General features: G+C 44.4%; 2 protein-coding genes across 3 annotated transcripts in view; both read left to right on the top strand.

Annotated features, from left to right (window-relative positions):
* Positions 1–23,014, top strand: part of TRPC4 (transient receptor potential cation channel subfamily C member 4) — a 362,390-nt gene that overhangs the window by 260,471 nt on the left and 78,905 nt on the right. The gene's annotated exons all lie outside the window — the stretch shown is intronic.
* On the top strand, positions 20,702–21,050 carry LOC139006699 (large ribosomal subunit protein eL43-like). Its single transcript, XM_070409234.1, has one exon. It carries the CDS (start codon positions 20,717–20,719, stop codon positions 20,993–20,995), a length of 279 nt encoding a protein of 92 aa, XP_070265335.1. The 5' UTR covers positions 20,702–20,716; the 3' UTR covers positions 20,996–21,050.

The raw sequence follows: 23,014 nt of genomic DNA, 5'->3' as shown, positions 1-23,014 counted from the left end.
AAGTCCCTTCATGCTGTCTCAAATGGTAGCAGATCTTTCCTTTTTATAGCTGCATAGTATTACATTGTGTAATGTACCACAATTTTAAAAATATATACCTTTATTTTAAAAGTATTATGATGTCCCTTTTGTTTTGTTTTTTTCCCATTGACCCTTTCCATTTTGCTCTTGCCCCTACCACAGGCCTTCATTGCACTATGTCCATAGGCTATGCATACATGCATATAAGTTCCCTAGTTAATCTCTTCTCTCCCATCCCTATCCCCATCCTCACTTTCCCTCTGAAATTCCTCTGCTCCATGCTTCTATGTCTCTGGATCTATTTTGTTCATCAGTTTATTTTTTCATTAGATTCCACATATGAATGAGATCATATGATACTTTTCTTTCTCTGACTGGCTTACTTCACTAAGCATAATACTCTGCAGGTCCATCCATGTTGTTGCAAATGATGCATCACAACTTTTTTATCCACTCACCTACTGATGCGTACTTGGGCTATTTCTGAATCTTAGCTATTGACAATAGTGCTGCTATGAACATAGGGGTACATATATTCTTTTGGATTGGTGTTTCAGGAATTTTAGGATATATTTCTAGAAGTGGGGTCACTGGGTCAAATGGCAGTTCAATTTTTAAGTATTGGAGGACACTCCATACTGTTTCCCATAGTGGCTGCACTAGTATGCATTCCCTCTAGAAGGTACTAGGGTTTTTTTCTCTACATCCTCTACAGCACTTGTTTGTTGGTTTGCTGATGGTAGCCATTCTGGCAGGTGGGAGGTGATACTGCATTGTAGCTTGAATTTGCATCACTTTGATAATTAGTGACGTTGAGCATTTTTTCATGTGCCACTTGGCCATTTGTATGTTGAATTTGGAGAAGTGTCTATTAGGTCCTTTTCCCATTTTGATTGTATTGTTTGTCTTCCTTTTGATAAGTTGTATGAGTTTTTTATATATTTTGGAAATTAACCCCTCATCAGATGTGTCATTGTTAAATATGTTATCCCATACAGTAGGGTCCCTTTTTATTTGTTGATGGTATCTTTTTCTGCGCAGACGCTTTTTATTTTGATACTAGAGCCCCGTGCACAAAAATTTGTGCACTCGGGGGTCCCTCAGCCCAGCCTGTGCCCTCTCGAAGTCTGGGACCCCTCCGGGGATGTACACCTGCTGGCTTAGGCCTGCTTCCCGGGGGATTGTGCCTAAGCTGACAGTGATACATCCCTTGGGGGATGTCCACTTGCCAGCGGGCCGAAGCTGCAGTTGAACATCCACAGAGCTGCTGAGGAGGCAGGAGAGGCTCCCACCATCGCCAATGTGATGCCTTCAGCCTGGCTTGTGGCTGAGCAGAGCTCCCCCTGTGGGAGTGCACTGACTACCAGGGGCAGCTCCTGCATTGAGCATCTGCCCCCTGGTGGTCAGTGTGTGTCATAGTGACCAGTCATTCCCAGTCGTTCTGCTGTTAGGGTCAATTTGCACATTACCGCCCTAACGGGTTTGGCCCAGTGGATAGAGCATCGGCCTGCGGACTGAAGGGTCCCAGGTTCGATTCTCGTCAAGGGCATGTACTCTGGTTGCGTACACATCCCCAGTAGGGGGTGTGCAGGAGGCAGCTGATCGAAGTTTCACTCTCATCGATGTTTCTAACTCTCTATCCCTCTCCCTTCCTCTCTGTAAAAAATCAATAAAATATATTTGGGGAAAAAAATTGCATGCGCACATTACCCTTTTATTATATAGGATAGAAGCCTGGTGCACAGGTGGGAGCCAGCTGGTTTGCCCTGAAGGGTGTCCCAGATCAGGGTGGGCAGGGGACCCCCAGCTCCCTACGATCGCCCACGCCGCCCCTGCTCACGATCGCTGGCTCTGCCCATGCTCACGCCTAACACCTCTGGCCAAGGCATTAGGCCTGGGCAAGAGACCCCCAGCTCCCCACCATCGTCAACTCGGCCCCTGCTCCCTGCAATTGACCGCTCCGCCCTAATGCCTCTCGCCCAGGCATTAGGCCTGGGCAGGGGACCCACAGCTCTCCAAGAGACCTCCTGCTCCACCCCTTCCCAGGCCTAATGCCTGTGGCCAAGGCATTAGGACTGGGCAGGGAACCCCAAGCTCCCACCATCAGCGACTGTGCCCCTGCTCCCCATGATCGCTGGCACTGCCCCTGCCCAGGCCTAATGCCTCTGGCCGAGGCATTAGACCCGGGCAGGGGACCCCCGCAGCTGCAGCCTCCCAAGATCATGGGCTCCACCCCTGCCCGGGCCTTACGCCTCTGGCCGAGGCTTTGGGCCTGGGCAGCGGGGATCCCCAGCTGCAGCTGCCCCTGCACCGACCTAACACCTCCTCTGGCCAAGGCGTTAGGCCTGGGCAGGGGACCCCCCCAGTTGCAGCTGCCTGTGATCATGGGCTCCACCCCTGCTTGGGCCTTACTCCTCTGGCTGAGGCATGAGGCCCGGGCAGTGGGGACACCCAGCTGCAGCCGCCCCTGCCCAGGCAGGGGACCCTCGCTGCAGCTCCCCCCCGATGGTGGGCAGGGGACCCCCCCAGCTGCAGCCGCCCCTGCCCAGCCTAATGCCTCTGGCCGAGGCATTAGGCCCAGGCAGGGGACCCCCCCAGCTGCAGCCGCCCCCCTATCATGGGCTCCGCCCCTGCCCGGGCCTTACGCCTCTGGGCAAGGCGTTAGGCTGGGCAGGGGACCCCCCAGCTGCAGCCGCCCCCCTATGGTGGGCTCCACCCCTGCCGGGTCGTTACGCCTCTGGCCAAGGCATTAGGCTGGGCAGGGGACCCCCCAGCTGCAGCCCCCCGCATCGTGGGCTCCGCCCCTGCCTCGGTCTTAGGCCTCTGGCCAAGGCGTTAGGCCCGGGCAGCGGGGACCCCAGCTGCAGCCGCCCCTCCCGGGCCTTTTGCCTCTGGTGGAGGCGTTAGGCCCGGCCAGAGGATCCCCCAAGCTGCAGCCGCCCCCGGGGGCTCCACCCCTGCCCGTGCATAATGCCTCTGCCCTAGGCGTTAGGGCAGTGGGGACCCCCAGCTGCAGCCGCCCCCCACCCAGCTGCAACTGCTCCCTGATCGTGGGCTCCGGGCAGCGGCTGCAGCCACCCTGCAATCCCAGGCCCCACCCCTGCCCAGCTCCCATTGCTGGCTCCACCCCTACTTCCTGCTATCACTGGCCAGTGCGGCAAAGGCCAGGATTCTCCGATCATGGCTGGGGGGCAGGGCAAAGGCGGTCCTGGGGGCCGCCTTTGCCCTGCCCCCCCGGCTCTTAGCACCCCCTGGGAGTGCCAGGGGGCTTCTTCTGTGCTTTCCATTTTGCCTCCCTGCATTGTGCCTACATATGCAAATTAACCGCCATCTTTGTTGACAGTTAACCGCCATCTTGGCTGGTGATTAATTTGCATATCTCCCTAATTAGCCAATGGGAAGGGTAGCGGTCGTACGCTAATTACCATGTTTCTCTTTTATTAGTGTAGATAGTCCCATTTGTTTATTTTTTCCTTTGTTTCCTTGCCCTAGGAGATGTATTGGCAAACATCTATACTAATAATAGAGGAATATGCAAATTTTCCAGGATGCCATCACAGTAACAGTAACGACCAGCAGGCTGCATGGGGCCACAAGGCCAGCAGAGGGCTTAGTGAGGGATGACCAAAGAACTGAACAGCCTGCTGCATGGGGTGACCAGGCCAGCAGGGGAGGCAGTAAGGGGCAACCAGGCTGGTGGGGGGGCAGTTAGGGGTGACCAGGCTGGCAGAGGGGGGCAGTTGGAGGCAACCAGGCCAGCAGGGCGGGGGGAGTTAGGGGCAACCAGGCAGGCAGGCAGGTGAGCAGTTAGTAGCCAGCAGTCCCTGATTGTGAGAGGGATGTTCGACTGCTGGGTTTAGGCCTAATCCTGGGGCCTAGACTGGCAGTCAGACATCCTCCAAGGGGTCCTGGATCGGAGAGGGTGCAGGCTGGACTGAGGAGCCCCCCCCATGCATGAATTTTGTGCACCAGGCCTCTAGTCTATAATAATAAAAGTGTAATATGCTAATTATATCAAATGACCTTCCAGACGTCCACACTATGACACCCACTGGCGCCAGGCCAGCCAAGGCAGATGCAATGTGATTGCTCGGGGCCTGGCCGTTGCTCCATGATTGCCCCACAGAAAGAGGCCCAGGCCACAGACTGATGGGCTGCCATGGGTGGGCGGGGCCTCCCTCTGCCAGGGAAGCCAGGGTCCCAGGTGCCAGAGTGAAGCTGGTGCCGGCAGCTGGGGGAAAGAAGGCCTACTCTTGCATGAATTTTGTGCATCGGGCCTCTAGTATTGCTATAAGAGATGTCTGCGATTTTATTGCCTCTAGTTTATTTAGTATTTTTATGGTTTCATGACTTACATTTAAGTCTTTTATCCATCTTGAGTTTAGTCTTGTGTACTGTGTAAATTGATCTAGTTTCATTTTTATGTACCGGTCCAATTTTCTAAACACCATTTATGAAGGGACTGTTTTTTTTTTTTTTTTAATATATTTTATTGATTTTTTACAGAGAGGAAGGGAGAGAGAGATAGAGAGTCAGAAACATTGATGAGAGAGAAACATCGACCAGCTGCCTCCTGCACATCTCCCACTGGGGATGTACCCGCTACCCAGTTACATGCCCTTGACCGGAATCGAACCCAGGACCCCTCAGTCCGCAGGCCGATGCTCTATCCACTGAGCCAAACCGGTTTCAGCGGAACTGTCTTTACTCCATTGTATGCTCTTACCTTTGACAAATATTAATTGAGTATAATGATTTGGATTGATTTCTGGGTTTTCTGTTCTCTTCCATTGATGTATATGCCTGTTCTTGTGCCAGTACCAGGTTGTTTTGAGTACAGTGGCTTTGTAGTATAATTTGATATCCAGTGTTGTGATAGCTTATACTTTACTGTTCTTTCTCAAGATTGCTGTGGCTACTTTGAGTCTTTTAGTTTCATATAAATTTTTGGAACATTTACTCTACATCTGTGAAATATGATGTTGGCAATTTTAAAAATCTTTATTATTGAGATTATTACAGATGTCCCTCTTTTTTCCTCCATTGCCCCCCTCCACCTGGGTTCCCACCCTGCCCCATGCCTCTACCACCACATAGGCTGTGTCCATAAGTAAGCCATTTATGCATATAAGATCTGTGTTTAATCTCTTCCCAACCCCTACCACCTTTCCTTCTGAGAATTGTCAGTCTGTTTCATTCCCATGCATCTGATTCTATTTTATTCACCAGTTTATTCTTATCATTAGATTTCTTATGCATTTATTTTTTATTTTTAGATTCAATTGTTGTTAGAAAATGTATTTGCTGTCATTTTTTGTTCATATTTTTTATCTTTTTCTTCTTCTTCCTCTTCTTAAAGAATTCCCTTCAACATTTCATATAATACTGGTTTGGTGGTGATGAACTCATTTAGCTTTTTCATGTCTGTGAATCTCTTCATCTGACCTTCAATTCTAAATGATAGCTTTGCTGGGTAGAGCAATCTTGGTTGTATATCTTTGCTATTCATCACTTTGAATATTTCTTTCCAGTCCCTTCTGGCCTGCATAGTTTCTGTTGCGAAATCAGCTGACAGTCATATGGGCATTCCCTTGTAGGTAACTGTTTTTCTTTTCTTTTAAGATTCTCTCTTTGTCTTTAACACTTGGAATTTTAATTATGGTGTGTCTCGGTGTGGTCTTTTTTGGGTTCCTCTTGTTTTGGACTTTCTGTGCTTCCTAGACTTGTATGTCTATTTCTTTCACCAGGTAGGGGAAGTTTTCTGTCATTATTTCTTCAAATAGGTTTTCAATATCTTGCTCTCACTCTTCTTCTGGCATCCCCATAATGTGAAAGTTGGTATGCTTGAAGTTGTCCCAAAGTCTCCTTATACTATCTTCATATTTTTGGATTCTTTTTTTCTTTGTGCACTTCTGGTTGGGTGTTTTCTGCTTCCTTATATTTCAAATCATTGATTTGATTCTCAGAATCCTCTACTCTACTGTTGAATCCCTGTATATTATTCTTTATTTCAGTGAGTGTATGCTTAATTTCCAACTGGTCCTTTCCCAATTTTTCGGAGGTTTCTAGAATATTCTTGAGTAACCTTATAACCGTGGTTTTGAACTCTATATCCAGTAGTTTGCTTTTTTCCATTTCTTTCATTTGTGACATGTTTCTTTGTCTCTGCATTTTGACTGCTTCCCCGTGTTTGTTTCTATGTATTGGGTAGAGCTGCTATGTCTCCTTAAGTTGGTAGCGTGGCCTTGTGTAGTAGGTGTCCTGTAGGGCCCAGTGGCTCAGACTCTTTGGTGCTCTTCACACCTGTGAGCTTGGCCTCTGCTTTTGTTTCCTCTGTAAAGCTCAAAATGTAGGGTGTGGCATGCTGTATCACCTGCCTTGAGACTACTGGGAGGGGCTAGCTCTTCTTTGGAGAAATGGCTACTGAGGTTTGGAAGCTTAAGAATTTCCCAATGCAGGAGTCCTGGTCATGTCTTCCTGGCCTGATTCCCTCCCTGACCTCTTCTCAGGCGCCTCCCCAGTCACCTGAGCTGAGCATGCTAGGTGCACCCCTTTGTGAGCTGTGAGCACAGTCTTTTTGTAGTTGATACTTGATTTCTGTTGGTGTCCCTGGGAGGAATTGACCTCCAAGCCAATTGGCTGTGAGGACCTGCTGTGACTACATGAGAGAGCAGCTGTGAAGGACATACCTCTATGAAGCAGGACTTGTTTCAGTGGGGCTTTGGTGCTGACTGAGTCTGCCCCTTGAGTGTGTTTCTTATGGGTGTGTAAAGTTATAATCTGGCATAGTCTGACACTGACCTCTGGGTACACTGGCTCTTGGGTTTCCAGGGAGGTGAAAAGCCAGCCACTGTCTAGGGACACCCAGCAGGAACTTCAGATTCCTCCTCTTTGTATTGGGTTTGGAAGTGCCCAGATGCAGACCAGCTATGAAGCAAGGCAGGCTAGTGCTGGTACTGGGTCTTGGGCCTTTTATTGATAGGTTTGAGACTCCTTGACCCAGCAGCAGCTTGAGAGATTTTAGCCTGAGCAAGGAGAGGCCATTCGTATGCAAAAGTTTCTGCACACAGCTTGGGTGGGGTTGTAAATTGGATGAGGTGGGGTCTAAGGGAATCACCAGGGTGGAGAAAACATAAATGGCTGCCAGTCAGCCCTGCGACCTACCAGGGATGTCCCAGCATAGGAACAATGGTCCCTATGAGCACCTCCATCTGGAAGAAAGCCTCTCCCGAGTTTATGCCCCAATGACAGATAAGCCAGTTCCTCCTCATATGTGTCTATGTCTCCCAGAGCCTCACCCTGGTGCTGGAGTTCAGAGGAAGCAGTACCCTGTAAATTCAGTTTGTGCTGCCAGTTTTTTAAGAGGAACAGCTGGGTCTCCAGCAGCCTCTGTGTCACTGAGCCCCAATCTGCATTGGTTTTTACAGCCCATAGTTCTCACTGCTCTTAGGGACTTCTTTTCCCAGCTCTGGGGTATGGTGTGGGGCTGGGACCTCTTGCTCCTCCAGGTGGCCTCCACAGAGATGATTTCCCTCCCCATTAAAAAAGCAGCACATGTGGGTGTTGGACCATCCATTCTGCACCTCCACCCCCCTACCAGTCTCAGTGTGCTTTCTTCTTTATTTCTCTAGTTGTAAGACTTCCATTTAGCCAGCTTTCCAGTGGTTCTGGATGATGGTTGTTGTGTATTTTAGTTGTAATTTTGATGCAGTTGTGGGAGGCAGGGAGTATAGGTATTTATCTATGCCACCATCTTCATTGTCCCTACAATGCTGGTATTTTATTAGGGATTGTGTTGAATATATAGATTGCTTTGGGCAGTATGTACATTTTAATGATATTAATTCTTCCAATCCATTGTTTACATCTTCCTCTATTTTTTTTTCAATGTCCTATAGTTTTCCAAGTACTGGTCTCTTACCTCCTTGGTTAAGTTTATTCTAAATATCTTGTTGTTGTTGTTTTTGCAACATAAAATGGGAATGTGTGTGTGTGTGTGTGTGTGTTTTAGTTTCATTTTAGAGTTCATTATCTATAATAATAAAAGTGTAACATGCTAATTAGACTAGACATCCTTCTGGATGACTTTCTGGACAAAGCCGAGGCTCTGAGGGTCGAAGCAGCTGCTGTGGTTGCCTTGGGCCGAGACAAGCCACTGCAGCTGCGAGGACCAAGCCCCTTGCACTAATTTCATGCATCGAGTCTCTAGTCGGTGTATAAAAATGCCATTGATTTCTGATGTTAATTTTGTATCCTGCTACATTGCCAACTTCATTTATTAAATCTACTAGTTTTTTGGTGGAGTCTTCAGGGTTTCTATATACAATATCATGTCATCTGTGAAAAATGACAGTTACACCACCTTCTTTCCTATTGGATGCCTTTTTCTTCTTGTCTTATCACTGTGGCTAGGACTTTGAGTACTATGTTGAATAAGAGTGGTGATAGCAGACATGCCTGTCTTGTTCCTGTTCTTAAGGGAAACACTTTCAGTTTTTGCCCATTAAGTATGATGTTGGCTGTAGGCTCGTCATATATAGCATTTATTGTGTTGAGATATGATCTCGCTATTCCCACTTTCCTGAGAGTTTTTATCAAAAATGGGTGCTAGATTTGGTCGAATCCTTTTTGTGAATCTATTGATATGATCATGTGATTTTTATCATTCATTTTGTTTGTGTGATGTATCATATTTATTGATTTGAGAATACTGTACCAGCCTTGCATCTCTGAGATAAATTCCACTTGGTCATCATATATATTTTTAATATATTGCTGGATCCAATTTGTTAATATTTTTGAGGATTTGGGCATCTATAATTATAAGGGATATTGGCCTGTAATTTTCTTTCCTTGTAGTGTCTTTATCTGGTTGTGAAATTAGGATAATGCTGCTCTCATAAAAAGAGTTTGGAATTGTTCCTTCCTCTTGGATATTTTGGAATAGGTTGATGAGGATAGGTGCTGGTTCTTCTTTGAATGTTCATTAAAATACCCATGTGAAGCTGTTCAGTCCAGGATTTTGGTTTACAGTGAGTTTTATTTATTTATTTTTATTACAGCTTTAATTTAATTAGTTGTTATTGGTCTATTCAGATTTTCTGATTCATTCTGATTCAGTTTTGGAAGATTATATGTTTCTAGGAATTTATCCATTTTGCCTAGGTTGTCCAATTTGTTAGCACATAGTTGTTTGTGATATTTTATTACAATCCTTTGTGTTTCTTTGGGGTCAGTTGTTACTTTACCACTTTTGTTTCTGATTTTATTTGGCTCCTCTCTCTTTGTTTCTTGATTAGTCTTGCTAGCGGTTCATTAATCCTGTTTATCTTTTCAAAGAACCAACTCTGAGATTATTTCCTTCCTTCTACCTACTCTGTATTTTTCCTGTTCACTTTCTAATTCTTTTAGTTGGAGTGTTAGATAATTTATTATAAATTGTTCTTGTTTCTTGAGGTAGGCCTGTAGTGCTATGAACTTCATTCTCAGGACTGCTTTCACTATGTCCTGTAGATTTTGGTTTGTTGTGTGTTCATTTTTATTTATTTCCAATAAGTTTTTTAAATATATTTTTTACTGACTTCAGAGAGGAAGGGAGAGGGAGGAAGAGATAGAAGCATCAATGATGAGAGAGAATCATTGATCGGCTGCCTCCTGCCCGGCCCCTACTGGGGATTGAGCCCACAACTTGGGCATGTGCCCTGACTGGGAATCAACCCATGACCTCCTGCTTCATTGGTCGATGCTCAACCACTGAGCTGGGCTCCAGTAAGTTTGTAATTGCTTTCTTGATCTTATTGTTAACCCATTCATTGTTTAATAACATGGTCTTTAGCCTCTGTGTTTTTGAAACTTTTTGTGTTTTTGTATTATTAATTTCCAGTTTCATGTCATTGTAATATGATAAGATGGTTGACATGACTTCAATATTCTTGAACTTGTAGAGACTCATTTTGTGTCCTAATATGTGGTTTATCTTTGAGTATGTTCCATGTGCACTTGAGAAGAATGTAAATTCTGCAGCTTTGGGGTGAAATGTTCTATAAATGTAAATTAAATCCATCTGATTTAGTGGGCCATTTAGGATCACTGTTTTCTTACTGATTTTTTTGTCTGGAAGATCTATCCAGTGAATCAGAGGGGTGTTGAAGTCCCTTACTATGTATTGCTATCTATCCCTTTAAGTCTTTCAAAGGAGTTTTTAAAAAATATATTTAGGTGCTCCTATATTGGGTGCATATATGTTTACCAGGATTATATCCGCTTGTTGGGTTGATCCATTTAGTATTATGTAGTGACCTTCTTTGTCTTTTTTAGGGCCTTTTCTTTGAAGTCTGTTTTGCCAGCTATAAATATTGGACCAGCTGCTTTTTTGTTGTTGTTTCCATTTTCATGGAAAAATTTTTTCCATTTGCTATTCTCCTGTGCAAGTCTTTGGTTCTGAAATGGGTCTCTTGCAGACAGCATATATATAGGGCATGTTTTCTTATCCATTGAGGTACCCTATGTCAGGAAATTAATTAGAAGATGATTGGCAGATGGTACTGGGCAAGATGGGCTGGACACACTCTGGAGCCAACCTCCTGTGGTCCCTCCCCTGCTGGTTGCAACTGGCGGGGCACTGGGGATTGAAGGGTGTCTGCAGAGTGAGTGGGGTCCCTCTGGCAGATGGGGTCCTTTGGCCTGGCCTGCAGAGATCGGGCCGAAACAGGCAGTTCAACATCTCCCAAGGGGTCCCGGAGTATGAGAGGGCACTCTGCAAAGTTGCTGTCACTCGGCAGCTCCTGCATTGAGTGTCTGCCCCCTGGTGGTCGGTGCATGTCATACCTACCAGCCGGTCAGCTGGTCAGCGGGCAGCCAGATATCTACACTAATAAAAGAGAAATATGGTAATTAGCGTACGACCGCTACCCTTCCCATTGGCTAATCAGCATATCCTTATGCAAATTAACTGTCAGCCAAGATGGCGGCCGGCAGCCAGGCAGCTGGAAGCGAACATGAGGCTTGCTTGCTCCAGGGACTGCAGACTCCAACGTTCCCCGCCTGACTTGCCGGCCTCTGAGTTGCAACTCTAAGCAACTATGTACTATGTTAAAAATAAGAAGCTAAACAAAACCTCAGAAACTGGCTTTCAGCCAGCCCGGATCTCAGAGCTGAAGTTATACATTGTTTCGATTATAGAACGGCAAACAAACCAAATACGAAGCCTCAGAGCTAGAGCCAGAGCTAAAGCTGGCCCAGAATAAAATTTAAAAAAGAGAAAAAAAAGGAGCGATTGGGAGCTTCAGTCAACAACCACCAGCCTGAAAGCAGCCCTCAGCCCCTCACCCAGACTGGCCAGGCACCCCAATGGGGACCCCCCACCCTGAAGGGTGTGTGACCAGCTGCAAACAGCCATCATCCCCTCATCCAGGCTGGCCAGGCACCCCAGTGGGGACCCCCACCCTGATCCAGGACACCCTTCCGGGCAAACCAGCCGGCCCCCAGGCCTCTGTCCTATATAGTAAAAGGGTAATATGCCTCCCAGCACCGGGATCAGTGGAGCCACGAGGCCTCCTGGCACTGGATCAGCATGGCAGGGGGCAGCGCCCAAACCCCCTGATCGCCCTGCAGCTCTGTGAGTGACAGGGGGTGGGGCCACAACCTCCCTATCTGCCCTGCTCTGTTCGTGACAGGGGAAGGCGCCCCAACCCCCTGATGGGCCCTGCTCTGTGTGTGACACGGTGCGGCGCCCCAAACCACCCCCCCCCCCAACAGGCTCTGCTCTGTGTGTGACAGGGTAGAGACATAACCTCCCCATCGACCCTGCCTTGAGTGTGACAGGGGGCGGTGCCCCAACCCCTCAATTGGCCCCACCCTGAGCGTGACTGAGGGTGGCATCGCAACCTCCCAATCCGCCCTGCTCTGTGCATGACAGGGAGCGGCGCCCCAACTCCCCAATCGGCCCTGCTCTGAGCCCGACCAGGGTCTGCACCTAGGGATTGGGCCTGCCCTCTGCCACCCGGGAGCAGGCCTAAGCCAGCAGGTCGTTATCTCCTGAGGGGTCCCAGACTGCAAGAGGGCACAGGCCGGGCTGAGGGATCCCCCCCTCCCCCCCCAAGTGCACAAATTTTTGTGCACCGGGCCTCTAGTATATATATATATATATATATATATATATATATATATATATATATCCATATACACACACATATGTTTTATTATTGATAGTATTACAGATATCTCCCATTTCCCCCCCTTTACACCCTTCATCCCAACCCCTACCCATCCCTCCAGGTCTTTAACACCCTATTGTACATGCCCATAGACTACACATATAAATATATAAGTCCTTTAGTTTATCTCTTCTCATCCCACAACCCCACATCAAGGTATATCAGTCTGTTCCATGACTTCATGATACAGGTCTTATTTTATTGGTTAATTCATTTTGTTCATTGCATTCCACAAATAAGTGAGGTCATATGATATTTGTCTTTCCCAGACTGGCTTATTTCACTTAGCATAATATTCTCCAAGTTTATCCATGCTGTCTTAAAAGGTAAGAGACTCCTCTTCTTTACAGCTGCATAGTACTCCATTGTGTGAATGTTTCACAGCTTCTTTATCCACTCATCTACTGATGGGCATTGGGCTTTTTCCAAATCTTAGCTGTCTATAATAAAATCATAATATGCTAATTAGACCAGACAGCCGAATGACCTTCCAGATGAAGCCGCAGCAGCGGGGGCCAAGGCAAAGGCAGTTAGGGGAAATCAGGCAGGAAGGTGAGTGGTTAGGGATGATCAGGCAGGCAGGTGAACAGTTAGGGGCAATGAGGCAGGCAGGCGAGTGGTTAGGGGCCATCAGGCAGGCAGGCAGTTGGACATCCCCCAAATTGTGAAAGGGTGCAGGCCAGGCTGAGGGTTCCCCCCCCCTGCCCCCCGCCGCATGAATTTCGTGCATTGGGCCTCTAGTTGTAAATAATGCTGCTATGAAAATCGGATGCATATATTTTTTCTGATTGGTGTTTCAGGATTTTTAGGATAAAATCTCAGAAGTGGGATCAATGGATCAAATGGAAGTTCCTTTTTTTAAATTTTTTAGAGTAAACTCCATACTGTTTTTCATAGTGGCTGCGCCAATCTGAATTTCCACCAGCAGAGAATCAGTGTTCCCTTTATCCTGCATCCTTGCCAGTAGTTGTTGTTTGTTGATATATTTATGATAATCATTCTGACAGGTGTGAGGTGATATCTCATTGTGGTTTTAATTTGCATTTCTCTGAGGAGTAGTAAATTTGAGTAATTTTTTATGTGTCTCTTCGCCACTTGTATGGCCTCTTTGGAGCAATGCCTATTCAGGTCTTCTGCCCATTTTTTAATTGGGTTGTTTGTCTTCCTTTGTTTAGTTGTATGAGTGCTTTATATATTTTAGATATTAACCCTTTATCAGATGTATCATTGGCAAATATATTCCCCCATACAGTGCATTTCCTTTTCATTTTGATGGTGGTTTCTTTTGCTGTACAGAAGCTTTTTATTTTGATATAGTCCCATTTATTTATTTTCTCCTGTATTTTCTTTGCCCTAGGAGATGTATCAGCAAAAATTCTGCTACAATGAGATGTCTGAGATTTTACTGCCTATGTTTTCTTCTAAAATTTTTATGTTTTCACTAGAGGCCCAGTGCATGAAATGTATGCACTGGGGGGGGGGGGGTGTCCCTCAGCCCAGCCTGCACCCTCTCTAATCTGGGACATCCCTCTCACAATCCGGGACCGCTGGCTCCTAACTGCTCACCTGCCTGCCTGCCTGATTTTCCCTAACTGCTTCTGCCTGCCAGCCTGATCACCCCTAACCACTCCCCTGCCAGCCTGATCGACACCTAAATGCTCTCCTGCTGGCCTGATCGCCCACAATTGCTCTCCCTTGCCGGCTATCTTGTGGTGGCCATCTTGTGATGACATGGGGGCGGCCATCTTGTGACCACATGGGGGCAGCCATATTGTGCAAGGCCATGATGGTCAATTTGCGTATTACCTCTTTATTATATAGGATGACTTACATTTAAGTCTTTTATCCATTTTAAGTTTATTCTTCTGTATGGTAAAAGTTGGTGGTCTAGTTTCGTTTTTTTTGTTGTTTTTTTTTCATGTGTCTGTGCAGTTTTCAAATACCATTTGCTGAAGAGGCTGTCTTTACTCCATTGTAAGTTCTTGCTTCCTCTATCAGATATTAATTGATCCATTGGTCTGTATACCTGTTCCTGTGCCAGTACCAAGCTGTTTTTGGTATAAGGACTTTGTAGTATAGTTTGATATTTAGTATTGTGATCACTCCAACTTTTACTTCCTTCTTAAACTTGCTTCAGCTATTCAGGGTTTTTGTTGCCTTTATATATAGTTTTGGAGTATTTGTTCTAGATCTGTGAAATATGATGTTGGTATTTTAACAGGGATTGCATTGCATGTGTAAGTTGCTTTGTGTAGTATAGACATTTTAATTATGTTAATTCTTCCAATCCATGTACATACTATAGGTTACCATTTTTTGTCTCTTCCTCTATTTCTTTTTTCAATGCCCTGTAGTTCTCTAAGAACAGGTCTTTTACGTACTTGGTAACTCTATTCTTAGGTATCTTATTTTTTGTTGTTGCAGTGGTAAATGGGATTGTATTTTTTATTTCTTTTTCAGAGAGTTCATTATTGGTGTATAAAAATTTCATCAATTTCTGGATATTGATTTTGTATCCTGCTACCTTGTCGAATAGATTTATTAAGTCTAGTAGTTTCCTGGTGAAGTTTTTAGGGTGTTTTTTTTTTTAATGTACAATACTAGAAGCCCAATGCACGAAATCCATGCAAGAGTAGGCCTTCCTTCCCCCAGCTGCCTCACTGGCTTCCCTCTGGCCACTGGCACCCAGGACCTGGGCTTCCCTCCAGCTTCCAGCAGGCACCCAGGACCTGGTCTTTCCTTGCAGCCCCAGCTTCGTACAGAAGGTTGTCTTGTCTAATTAGCATATTACCCTTTTAAAATTATAGATCACGTCATCTGCGAATAATGAGAGTTTTACTTCTTCCTTTCTAATCTGGATGTTTTTGTCTCTTCATCTTGTCTGATTGTGTTAGGATTTCCAGTACTATCCAGAGGGAAACCAGTGCTGGCAGCTGGGGGAAGGAAGGCCTACTCTTGCATGAATTTCATGCATTGGGCCTTTAGTGTTGAATAAGAGTGGTGAAAGTGAACATCTTGTTCCTCTTCTTAAGGGAAACACTTTTCGTTTTTACCCATTAGGTATTATGTTGGCTATAGGTCTGTCATATATGGCCTTTATTTATGTTGAGGTATGATTCCTCTACTCCCACTTTCTTGAGAGTTTTTATTTTAAAAAAGGGGGGGTGCTGGATTTTGTTGAATGCTTTGTCTGCATCTATTGATATAATCATGTGTCTTTTATCTTTCAATTTGTTTATGTGATGTATCACTTTGTTTACTTTGAAGATATTGTACCAGCCTTGCATTCCCAGAATAAATTCCATTTGATCATGTTGTATTATCTTTTTAATACATTGCTGGATACATTTTGGTAGTTATTTTGTTGAGGATTTTAGCGTCTGTGTTCATCAGGGATATTGGCCTATAATTCTCTTTCTTTGTACTGTATCTGGTTTTGGAATTAGGATAATTCTGGCTTCATAAAAAGAACCTGGAAGTGTTCCTTCCTCTTGAATTGTTTTGGACAGTTTGATGAGGATAGATGTTAATTCTTCTTTGAATGTTTGGTAAAATTCTCTAAATTCATCTGATCCAGGTCTTTTGTTGTTGGGATATTTTTTATTACTGCTTTTATTTCCTCACTTGTTATTGGCCTATTCAGGTTTTCTGATTCATCTTGATTGAGTGTTGGAAGATTGTATATTTCTAGAAATTTGTCCATTTCACCCAGATTGTACTGTTTGTTGGCATATAAATGTTCATACTATTTGCTTAAGATCCTTTGTATTTCTGTGGTGACTACTATATTCTCACTTTCATTTTATTTATTTTATTTATTTTGGTCCTCTCTCTTTGTTTCTTGATGAGTCTAGCTAGAGGTTCATCAACCTTGTTTATCTTTTCAAAGAACCAGCTCTTGGATTCATTGTTCCTTTTGTTTTGTTTTTTTAAAATATATTTTATTGATTTTTCACAGAGAGGAAGGGAGAGGGATAGAGAGTTAGAAACATCAATGAGAGAGAAACATCGATCAGCTGCCTCCTGCACACCCTCTACTGGGGATGTGCCCACAACCAAGGTACATGCCCTTCACCGGAATCGAACCTGGGACCTTTCAGTCTGCAGGCTGACGCTCTATCCAATGAGCCAAACTGGTTAGGGCATTTTTTTGTTCTTTTTTTTATTGTCTGTGTCATTTATTTCCACTCTGATCTTTATTTCCTTCCTTCTACTTACTTGGGCTCTCCTTCTAATTCACTTAGTTGTAGGGTTAGGTAGTTTATTAGTGCTTTTTCTTGTTTCTTGAGGTAGGCTTATAGTGCTATGAAATTCCCTCCCAGAGCTGCTTTCACCATGTGCCATAGTTTTTGCATGCTTGTGTGTTTATTTTCATTTGTTTCTGGAAAGTTTTTATTTCTTGCTCTATCTCACTGGTAACCCATTCATTGTTTCATTGTTTAATAGCATCCTATTTAGCCTCCATGTATTTGAGTGCTTTTGAGGTTTTTTTGTGTGTGTTTTTATTGTAGTTGATTTCTAACTTCATGCTATTGTGATTTGAGAAGATGCTTGGTATTATATCAATCACATTTAATTTGTACAGGCTTGTTTTGTATCCGAACATGTGTTCTATCTTTGAGAACGTTCAATGTGCACTTTAAAAGGATGTATATTCTGTTCATTTGGGATGAAATGTTCCATAAATATCAGTTAGGTCCATCTGATCTAGTGTGTTATTTAAGGCCTCTATTTCCTTGTTGATTTTTTTTTTCCTGGAAGATATATATCCAGTGGTATCAGTAGGGTGTTGTAGTCCTCTAATATGACTGTAATGTTGCTAATCTCACCTTTAAAGTCCATCAAGAATCTTTTTATGAACTTGGGTGCTCCTATTTTGGGTGTATATATATTTACAAGGCTTATTCTTTTTGTTGAATAATTCCCTTTAGTATTATGTAGTGGCCTTCTATGTCTCTGGTTATGGCCTTTGTTTTGAAGTCTATTTTGTTTGATATGAGTATTGTTACTCCAGCTTCTTTTTCCTTTCCATTTGCATGGAATATATTTTTTCATCCCTTCATTCTCAGTCTGTGTGTATCTTTTGTTAAGAAGGGGGTCTCTTGTACACAGCATATATATGCGCCATGTTTTCTTATCCATTCAGTCACCCTATGTCTTTTGACTGACGCATTTAATCCATTTACATTTAAGGCTATAATTGATAGGTATGTATTTATAGCCATTGTTATTTTCTTTATGCCTATGATCTTCTTTCTATTCTTTTCTTCTTTTTCTTAAAGCAGTCCCATTAACATTTCTTGCATTGCTGGTTTGGTAGTAATGTACTCCTTTAACCTTTTTGCGTTGTTTTTTTTTTGGTCTGGAAAACTTTATTTCAACACTAGAGGCCAGGTGCACAAAATTTATGCACAGGGTTGGGGCCCTCAGCCCAGCTTGCACCCTCTCCAATCCAGGACCCCTTGGGGGATGCCCGACTGCCGATCCCCAAGATCAGGCCTAAACCGGCAGTCGGACATTCCTCTCAAAATCCTGGATCACCGGCTCCTAATCACTCACCTGCCTGCCTACCTGGTCACCCCTAACTGCCTGCCCCCACTGGCCAAATTGCCCCTCACTGCCTCTGCTTGCCAGCTTAGTTGCCCCTAACTGCCCCCCCCACCACTGGCCTGGTTGCCCCATGCAGCCTGCTTGTTCAGTTGTTTGGTCATCCCTCACTAATCTCCCTGCTGGCCTGGTCATAGGCAGCCATTTTGTGAGGGTGTGAGGGTTAATTTGCATATTACCTCTTTATTATATAGGATTGATTTTAAATGATAGCCTTGCTGGATACAGTAGTCTTAGATGTGGGCCCTTGCTTTTCATTATTTTGAATACATCATACCACTCCCTTCTGTCCTGAAGTGTTTCCATTGAGAATTCATCTGACATTCTAATGTGAACTTCTTTGTAGGCAATTTTCTGTCACTCTCTTGCTACCTTTAATATTATTTCTTTGTTTTTAACATTTGCCATTTTGATTATGATGTGTCTAGGTGTGGGTTTTTTTGGGGTTGTCTTTATTGGAACTTTCTGTGCCTCCTGAACTTGTGTGACATTTTCCTTCACTTGGTTGGGGAAATTTTCTGTCATTATTTCTTTAAACAGGTTACTCTCGTCCCCTTCTGGCATTCCTATAATGTAGATGTTATGTTTCATGTTTTCCCTGAGCTCCTTTATGCTATCTTCTTGCTTTTTAATTCTTTTTTTTTCTATTTGCTGCTCTAATTGGGTATTTATTTTTATGTAGTCCTCCAAATTTCTGACTCTGTCTTCTGCTTCTTCTAGTCTACTTTTAATTTGTTCCAGGGTATTATTGGTATCAGGTATATCATTCTTCATTTCTTTCTGGTTCTTGTTCATGGCCTCTACTTCTTTTTTAATGTTGTAATTTCTTTAAACATCTTTATAACCATTGCTTTGAACCCTGTCTCATAGGTTGCTTGCCCCATTTCATTTCATTCTTTTTCTGTAGATTCCTTCTTTTCTCTCATTTTTGGGTTGTTTTTTTTGTCTCCCTATTGTATCTGTCTCTCTGTATTTGCTTCTATGTATTAGGTAGAACTGTTTTGCCTCCCAGTCTTTGTGGGATGGCCATATGTAGAAAGAATCTTGAGGGTTCCAGTGGTGCAGTCTCTTTGTTCACCTGAGCTGGGTGCTCTAGGAATGCACCTTGTGTGCCTTATTTGGTATCTCCTGTTGTAATTTGGACTTTATTGTTCATGTCCCATTTGTGAGAGGGATCTCCCCTCTGACTTGCTGCCAATGAGGTTCAACCCCAATTGTGTGCAAGTTGTTATACAGGCACTGACAGAATAGAACAAGACACAACAGGACCAAACCAAAAATAACACCACAATAATCAAGCTACTCAATGCAACAATAGTAGGAAAGACTAAGAAGGAAAGGGAAGAGAAAGCAAGCAAAGAAAAAAATAATACTATACTAAAAGGCATGCAACCAAATTCTTAGAGAAGATATAAAGAAAAAGGGAGAAAGAAGAAGATAAAAAAAATGGCTATATGGAAGCAAGGAGGAAGCTAAAAGAAATAGTATAGGAGGAAAAAAGAAAAGGAAACAGAAAATAAGTGAAATAATAATGAATTTAAAATGTATTGATAATGGACTTAAGATATAGAGATAAAAAATAAAGCTAAAAGAAAGGAGAATAAGATAAAATCAAAAGAAAAATTAGTAATTACAATAAGAATAGACAAAGTAGAATACAATCAAAGGGAACAAAGGAAGTAGAGATATACAAGAAAAAGGAAGAAAGAAAAAAAGGGCTGGGGGGAAACAAACCAACCTGCCCCCCCCAAAAAAAATCCAGTCACACATATCATAGCCCAATAAACAAAACCACTCACACTCTTACACTAAAAAACCTTTGGGTCCACTATTTGTGGAGCTCACTGGATTTTGCTCTGATGTTGTAGCTGACCCCTTAGTGTATCTATCCTGGGCCCCCTGGAAGCTTCTCTGGTGCAGGTCAATGTGAGTCACTGTTCTTTCTGGCCCTGGGCAACCTGATTGAGGTCCAAGAGGTTGAAGCCTCTGGTAATCCCATGAGCAGGGACTCCTTAGGCCAAAGACTAGATCCGCCTTGAGTCTGTCACCTTGATTATCCCTGTTCTGAGCTGGACTCCCATCCCCCATGGAGCTGGGCTCTGCGAGGGTATCCTCTTCTTGGCCAGGATGGTTTGAGAAGACTCATGTTGAGGGAGGTGCCAGTAGCCTTTAAGGGAGGCGGGGCGGGCCCTTTCTCTTCTTTTAATGCAAGTATGTCAAACTCAAATGCTAACACAGGCCAAATAAACAAGTTTATGTTTATGTGGGCTGCAAAAAAACAAAAGCTTCAATTTTCATAGAAATGTAGGTTTATTTTGATAGAAACATGCTGAATACAAAGGGCTGAAATAAATAATTGTTAACATAAAATAATAGAATATTTTAAGAAAAATTAATATTTTTTTGAACATTAACTTACCAGACATTGAATAACTGCACAAATTAATAAGCGTAACTCAAATAAACCTATTTTTCTTGTTTTCCAAAAGTGAAATATTTCCTGTTGTGCACACCAACCAAGTCAGTACAAGATTACTGATGTGGCAATTTGCTGCTAAAATATTCGCTGCTAGTATTAGTGGAGAGAAATGGTGCGCCTGCACATAAGGCACATAAGGGAAATGAATGCAATACAATTATAGTAATCAGTCATTGAAGAACATTGTAGCTCATTATGTATAATGATCAGATTGTGTATTAAAATTTAAGAAATGTGTGTACCAATAAAGTTTTTACATTTGTAAAAAAAAAAAAAAAGGATATAGAGCTCAGGTCCTAGCTGGGCCTCACACGCACCACTTCCATTTGTCTGCCTAAAATCGCGCCTGCGCACTGCACTGCTTCCTCTTGGTGTCCGACCTAGTTCGCAGGACATGGCTAAACGCACCAAGAAGGTCGGAATCATCGGTAAATACCGAACCGGTTATGGCGCCTCCCTCAGGAAAATGGTGAAGAAAATTGAAATCAGCCAGCACGCCAAGTACACCTGCTCCTTCTGTGGCAAAACCAAGATGAAGAGGCGAGCCGTGGGGATCTGGCACTGTGGTTCCTGCATGAAAACCGTCGCTGGTGGTGCCTGGACCTACAACACCACTTCTGCCGTCACAGTAAAGTCAGCCATCAGAAGACTGAAGGAATTGAAAGACCAGTAGAAGCTCCACAGTTTGAAACATTGCGAGCCTATAATAAATGGGTTAATTCATATAACAACAACAACAACAAAAACAAAAACAAGAAAGAAAAAAAAGAAAAAAAAGGAAAAGATAATTATGTATAATTATAATAATTATGTATAACAGGATATTGTAAAAATTAAGTTGGGAAATTTTTATTAAAATGTTTCTTACAAACCATTATATTGGCTGGGCTATAAAAATATTCGTTGTGGGCCGCATTTGGCCTGCGGGCCACGAGTTTGACATGCTTGTTCTAGTGCCTCAGCTCTTTCAGGTTTGCTGGCACCTCCTCTCTGTCACCTACAGGGGCACATATTTCCTGCCACGGGCTGTTCCCCCTTGCCTCAGGTCACTGCAGGTTGGGTCAGAAGCAACTTTTTGCTGGTGGGAAAGCGGGTACCTCCCCTGCACTCCAGGTGGGCAGGAATGACCTCCTTCCTAGACCTACTGTCTAGCCCCCTTTCTCTTCACCATCATGACTTCTTCCAAGAAATAGAGGCCTCCCCAGATTCAATGTTAAATGTATCCTTCAGACCCCTCCAGTGTATGCTGGCCCTGAGATCCACTGTGTGACCTTTCTCACTGGTCAGAGGAGCTTCCGAGGCTGCAGGATGACAGGGTGCTAGCACTGCTCTATCCAGGGACTTCAGCCCCAGGCTTCCACTGCTGCACCCACTCCCAAGTCTCCACAGCCAGTGCTCTCAGGCCTCTTTTCTCAGTCCCAGGTCCTCCTGTCTCACCTATAGATCTGCAGCCTCTTCAGTCTCCTTATGTCCTCAGTTCAATAGGTCCATGTCAGGGAAGGCTACATCAACGTCCTGGCTTTCAGTGTAGTTCCTGCCCCCAATTCCTGGTGGTGGAGCTGAGCAGCTGAGCTCTAGGGTGGCAGTGGCAGCACAGTAGTGGTGGCAGTTGGTAAATATAAGGCAGGGCAAGAGCCCTTCCATGTCAGTGTTGGTCACCCAGAGGTGGCACAATGTCCAGGCTGGGTCCTATCAAGCACATGGTGCAGGTTGGATACATGCCAGGCATACAGAGGTTTCTAGTTTGTTGCAGGCATATTGTTTTGGGTTGTGACCTCTGTGGGTGCACGTAAGTTCAGGCCCAAGCCACCTAGCCACAGCTGCTCCCCACAGCCTCTTCCCAAGGAGGACCTTGTCAAGCCTTCAAGGTGGCCCACTCTCTAAGCTGAAGCTATGCCCTGGGAGGGGCTGTGGAGGTGGTGATAGTGTGGAGTCCCACAGCTCTCAGCTGCAGGCACGTGGGGTCTCACTTCTCTTCACTTAGGTGTTGGCAGGGCTTTGTCTATGGCAGGTGCGAACAGGGTCTTGCTGTTGCTGCCGCTGCTATTAACAAAGGTGCGCAAACCAGGCATTGTCTTCAGGGGATGTGTGCGGAGTCTGGGTTGTGTCCTTGGTGCACACAAATATATGAGGTCCGGGGGGAGGGGGAGGCCGGTGCCCATGGTTTCTGGCCCCAGCTGTGGCTAGTGTGGGTGGTAAAGGGGCTCGGCACTTAGCTGCTTCTGCTCCTCACCTCCTCCTCCCAAGGACCTTGTAAACTTTTCAAAATGGCATGGTCGGTGAACCAGAGTCACATCTGGGAAGTGCCTATGGGTGTAGCAGAACCTCTTTGGCTAGGAGAGCCAAAACCGCCTGTCCCCAAGACTCCCCATGATTGGACTGCCCCTCCCCCATGCCACACACAACCACACACCCGTGTATGTCCACACACTCTCACTCCTTCACTCACTCAAATTCTCTCCCTCACTCCAGTCCTTCTGTATTTATGGGGATTTATGTTCCTCTTCCGTCTTTTGATTGGAGCATTTAATCCATTTACATTTAAAGTTATTATTGATAGGTACTTATTTATTGCCATTTTAATTCTCTATGCCTGTGTTTCTCTCTCTCTCTCTCTCTCTCTCTCTCTCTCTCTTATTATTACAGCAATTCCTTTAACATTTCTTGCAATGCTGGTTTGGTGGTAATAAAC

The sequence above is a fragment of the Myotis yumanensis genome, unplaced genomic scaffold (assembly GCF_028538775.1).
Source record: "Myotis yumanensis isolate MYYU_CA2020_CCGP unplaced genomic scaffold, mMyoYum1.0.hap1 SCAF_3, whole genome shotgun sequence".
Taxonomy (NCBI): Eukaryota; Metazoa; Chordata; class Mammalia; order Chiroptera; family Vespertilionidae; genus Myotis; species Myotis yumanensis.
The sequence above is the reverse complement of the archived record's forward strand: the minus strand, read 5'-3'. Positions and strand labels throughout refer to the sequence as shown.

Excerpts from the sequence above, each read along its gene's own strand:
- LOC139006699 (XM_070409234.1), top strand. The coding sequence starts at position 20,717 with ATGGCTAAACGCACCAAGAAGGTCGGAATCATCGGTAAATACCGAACC.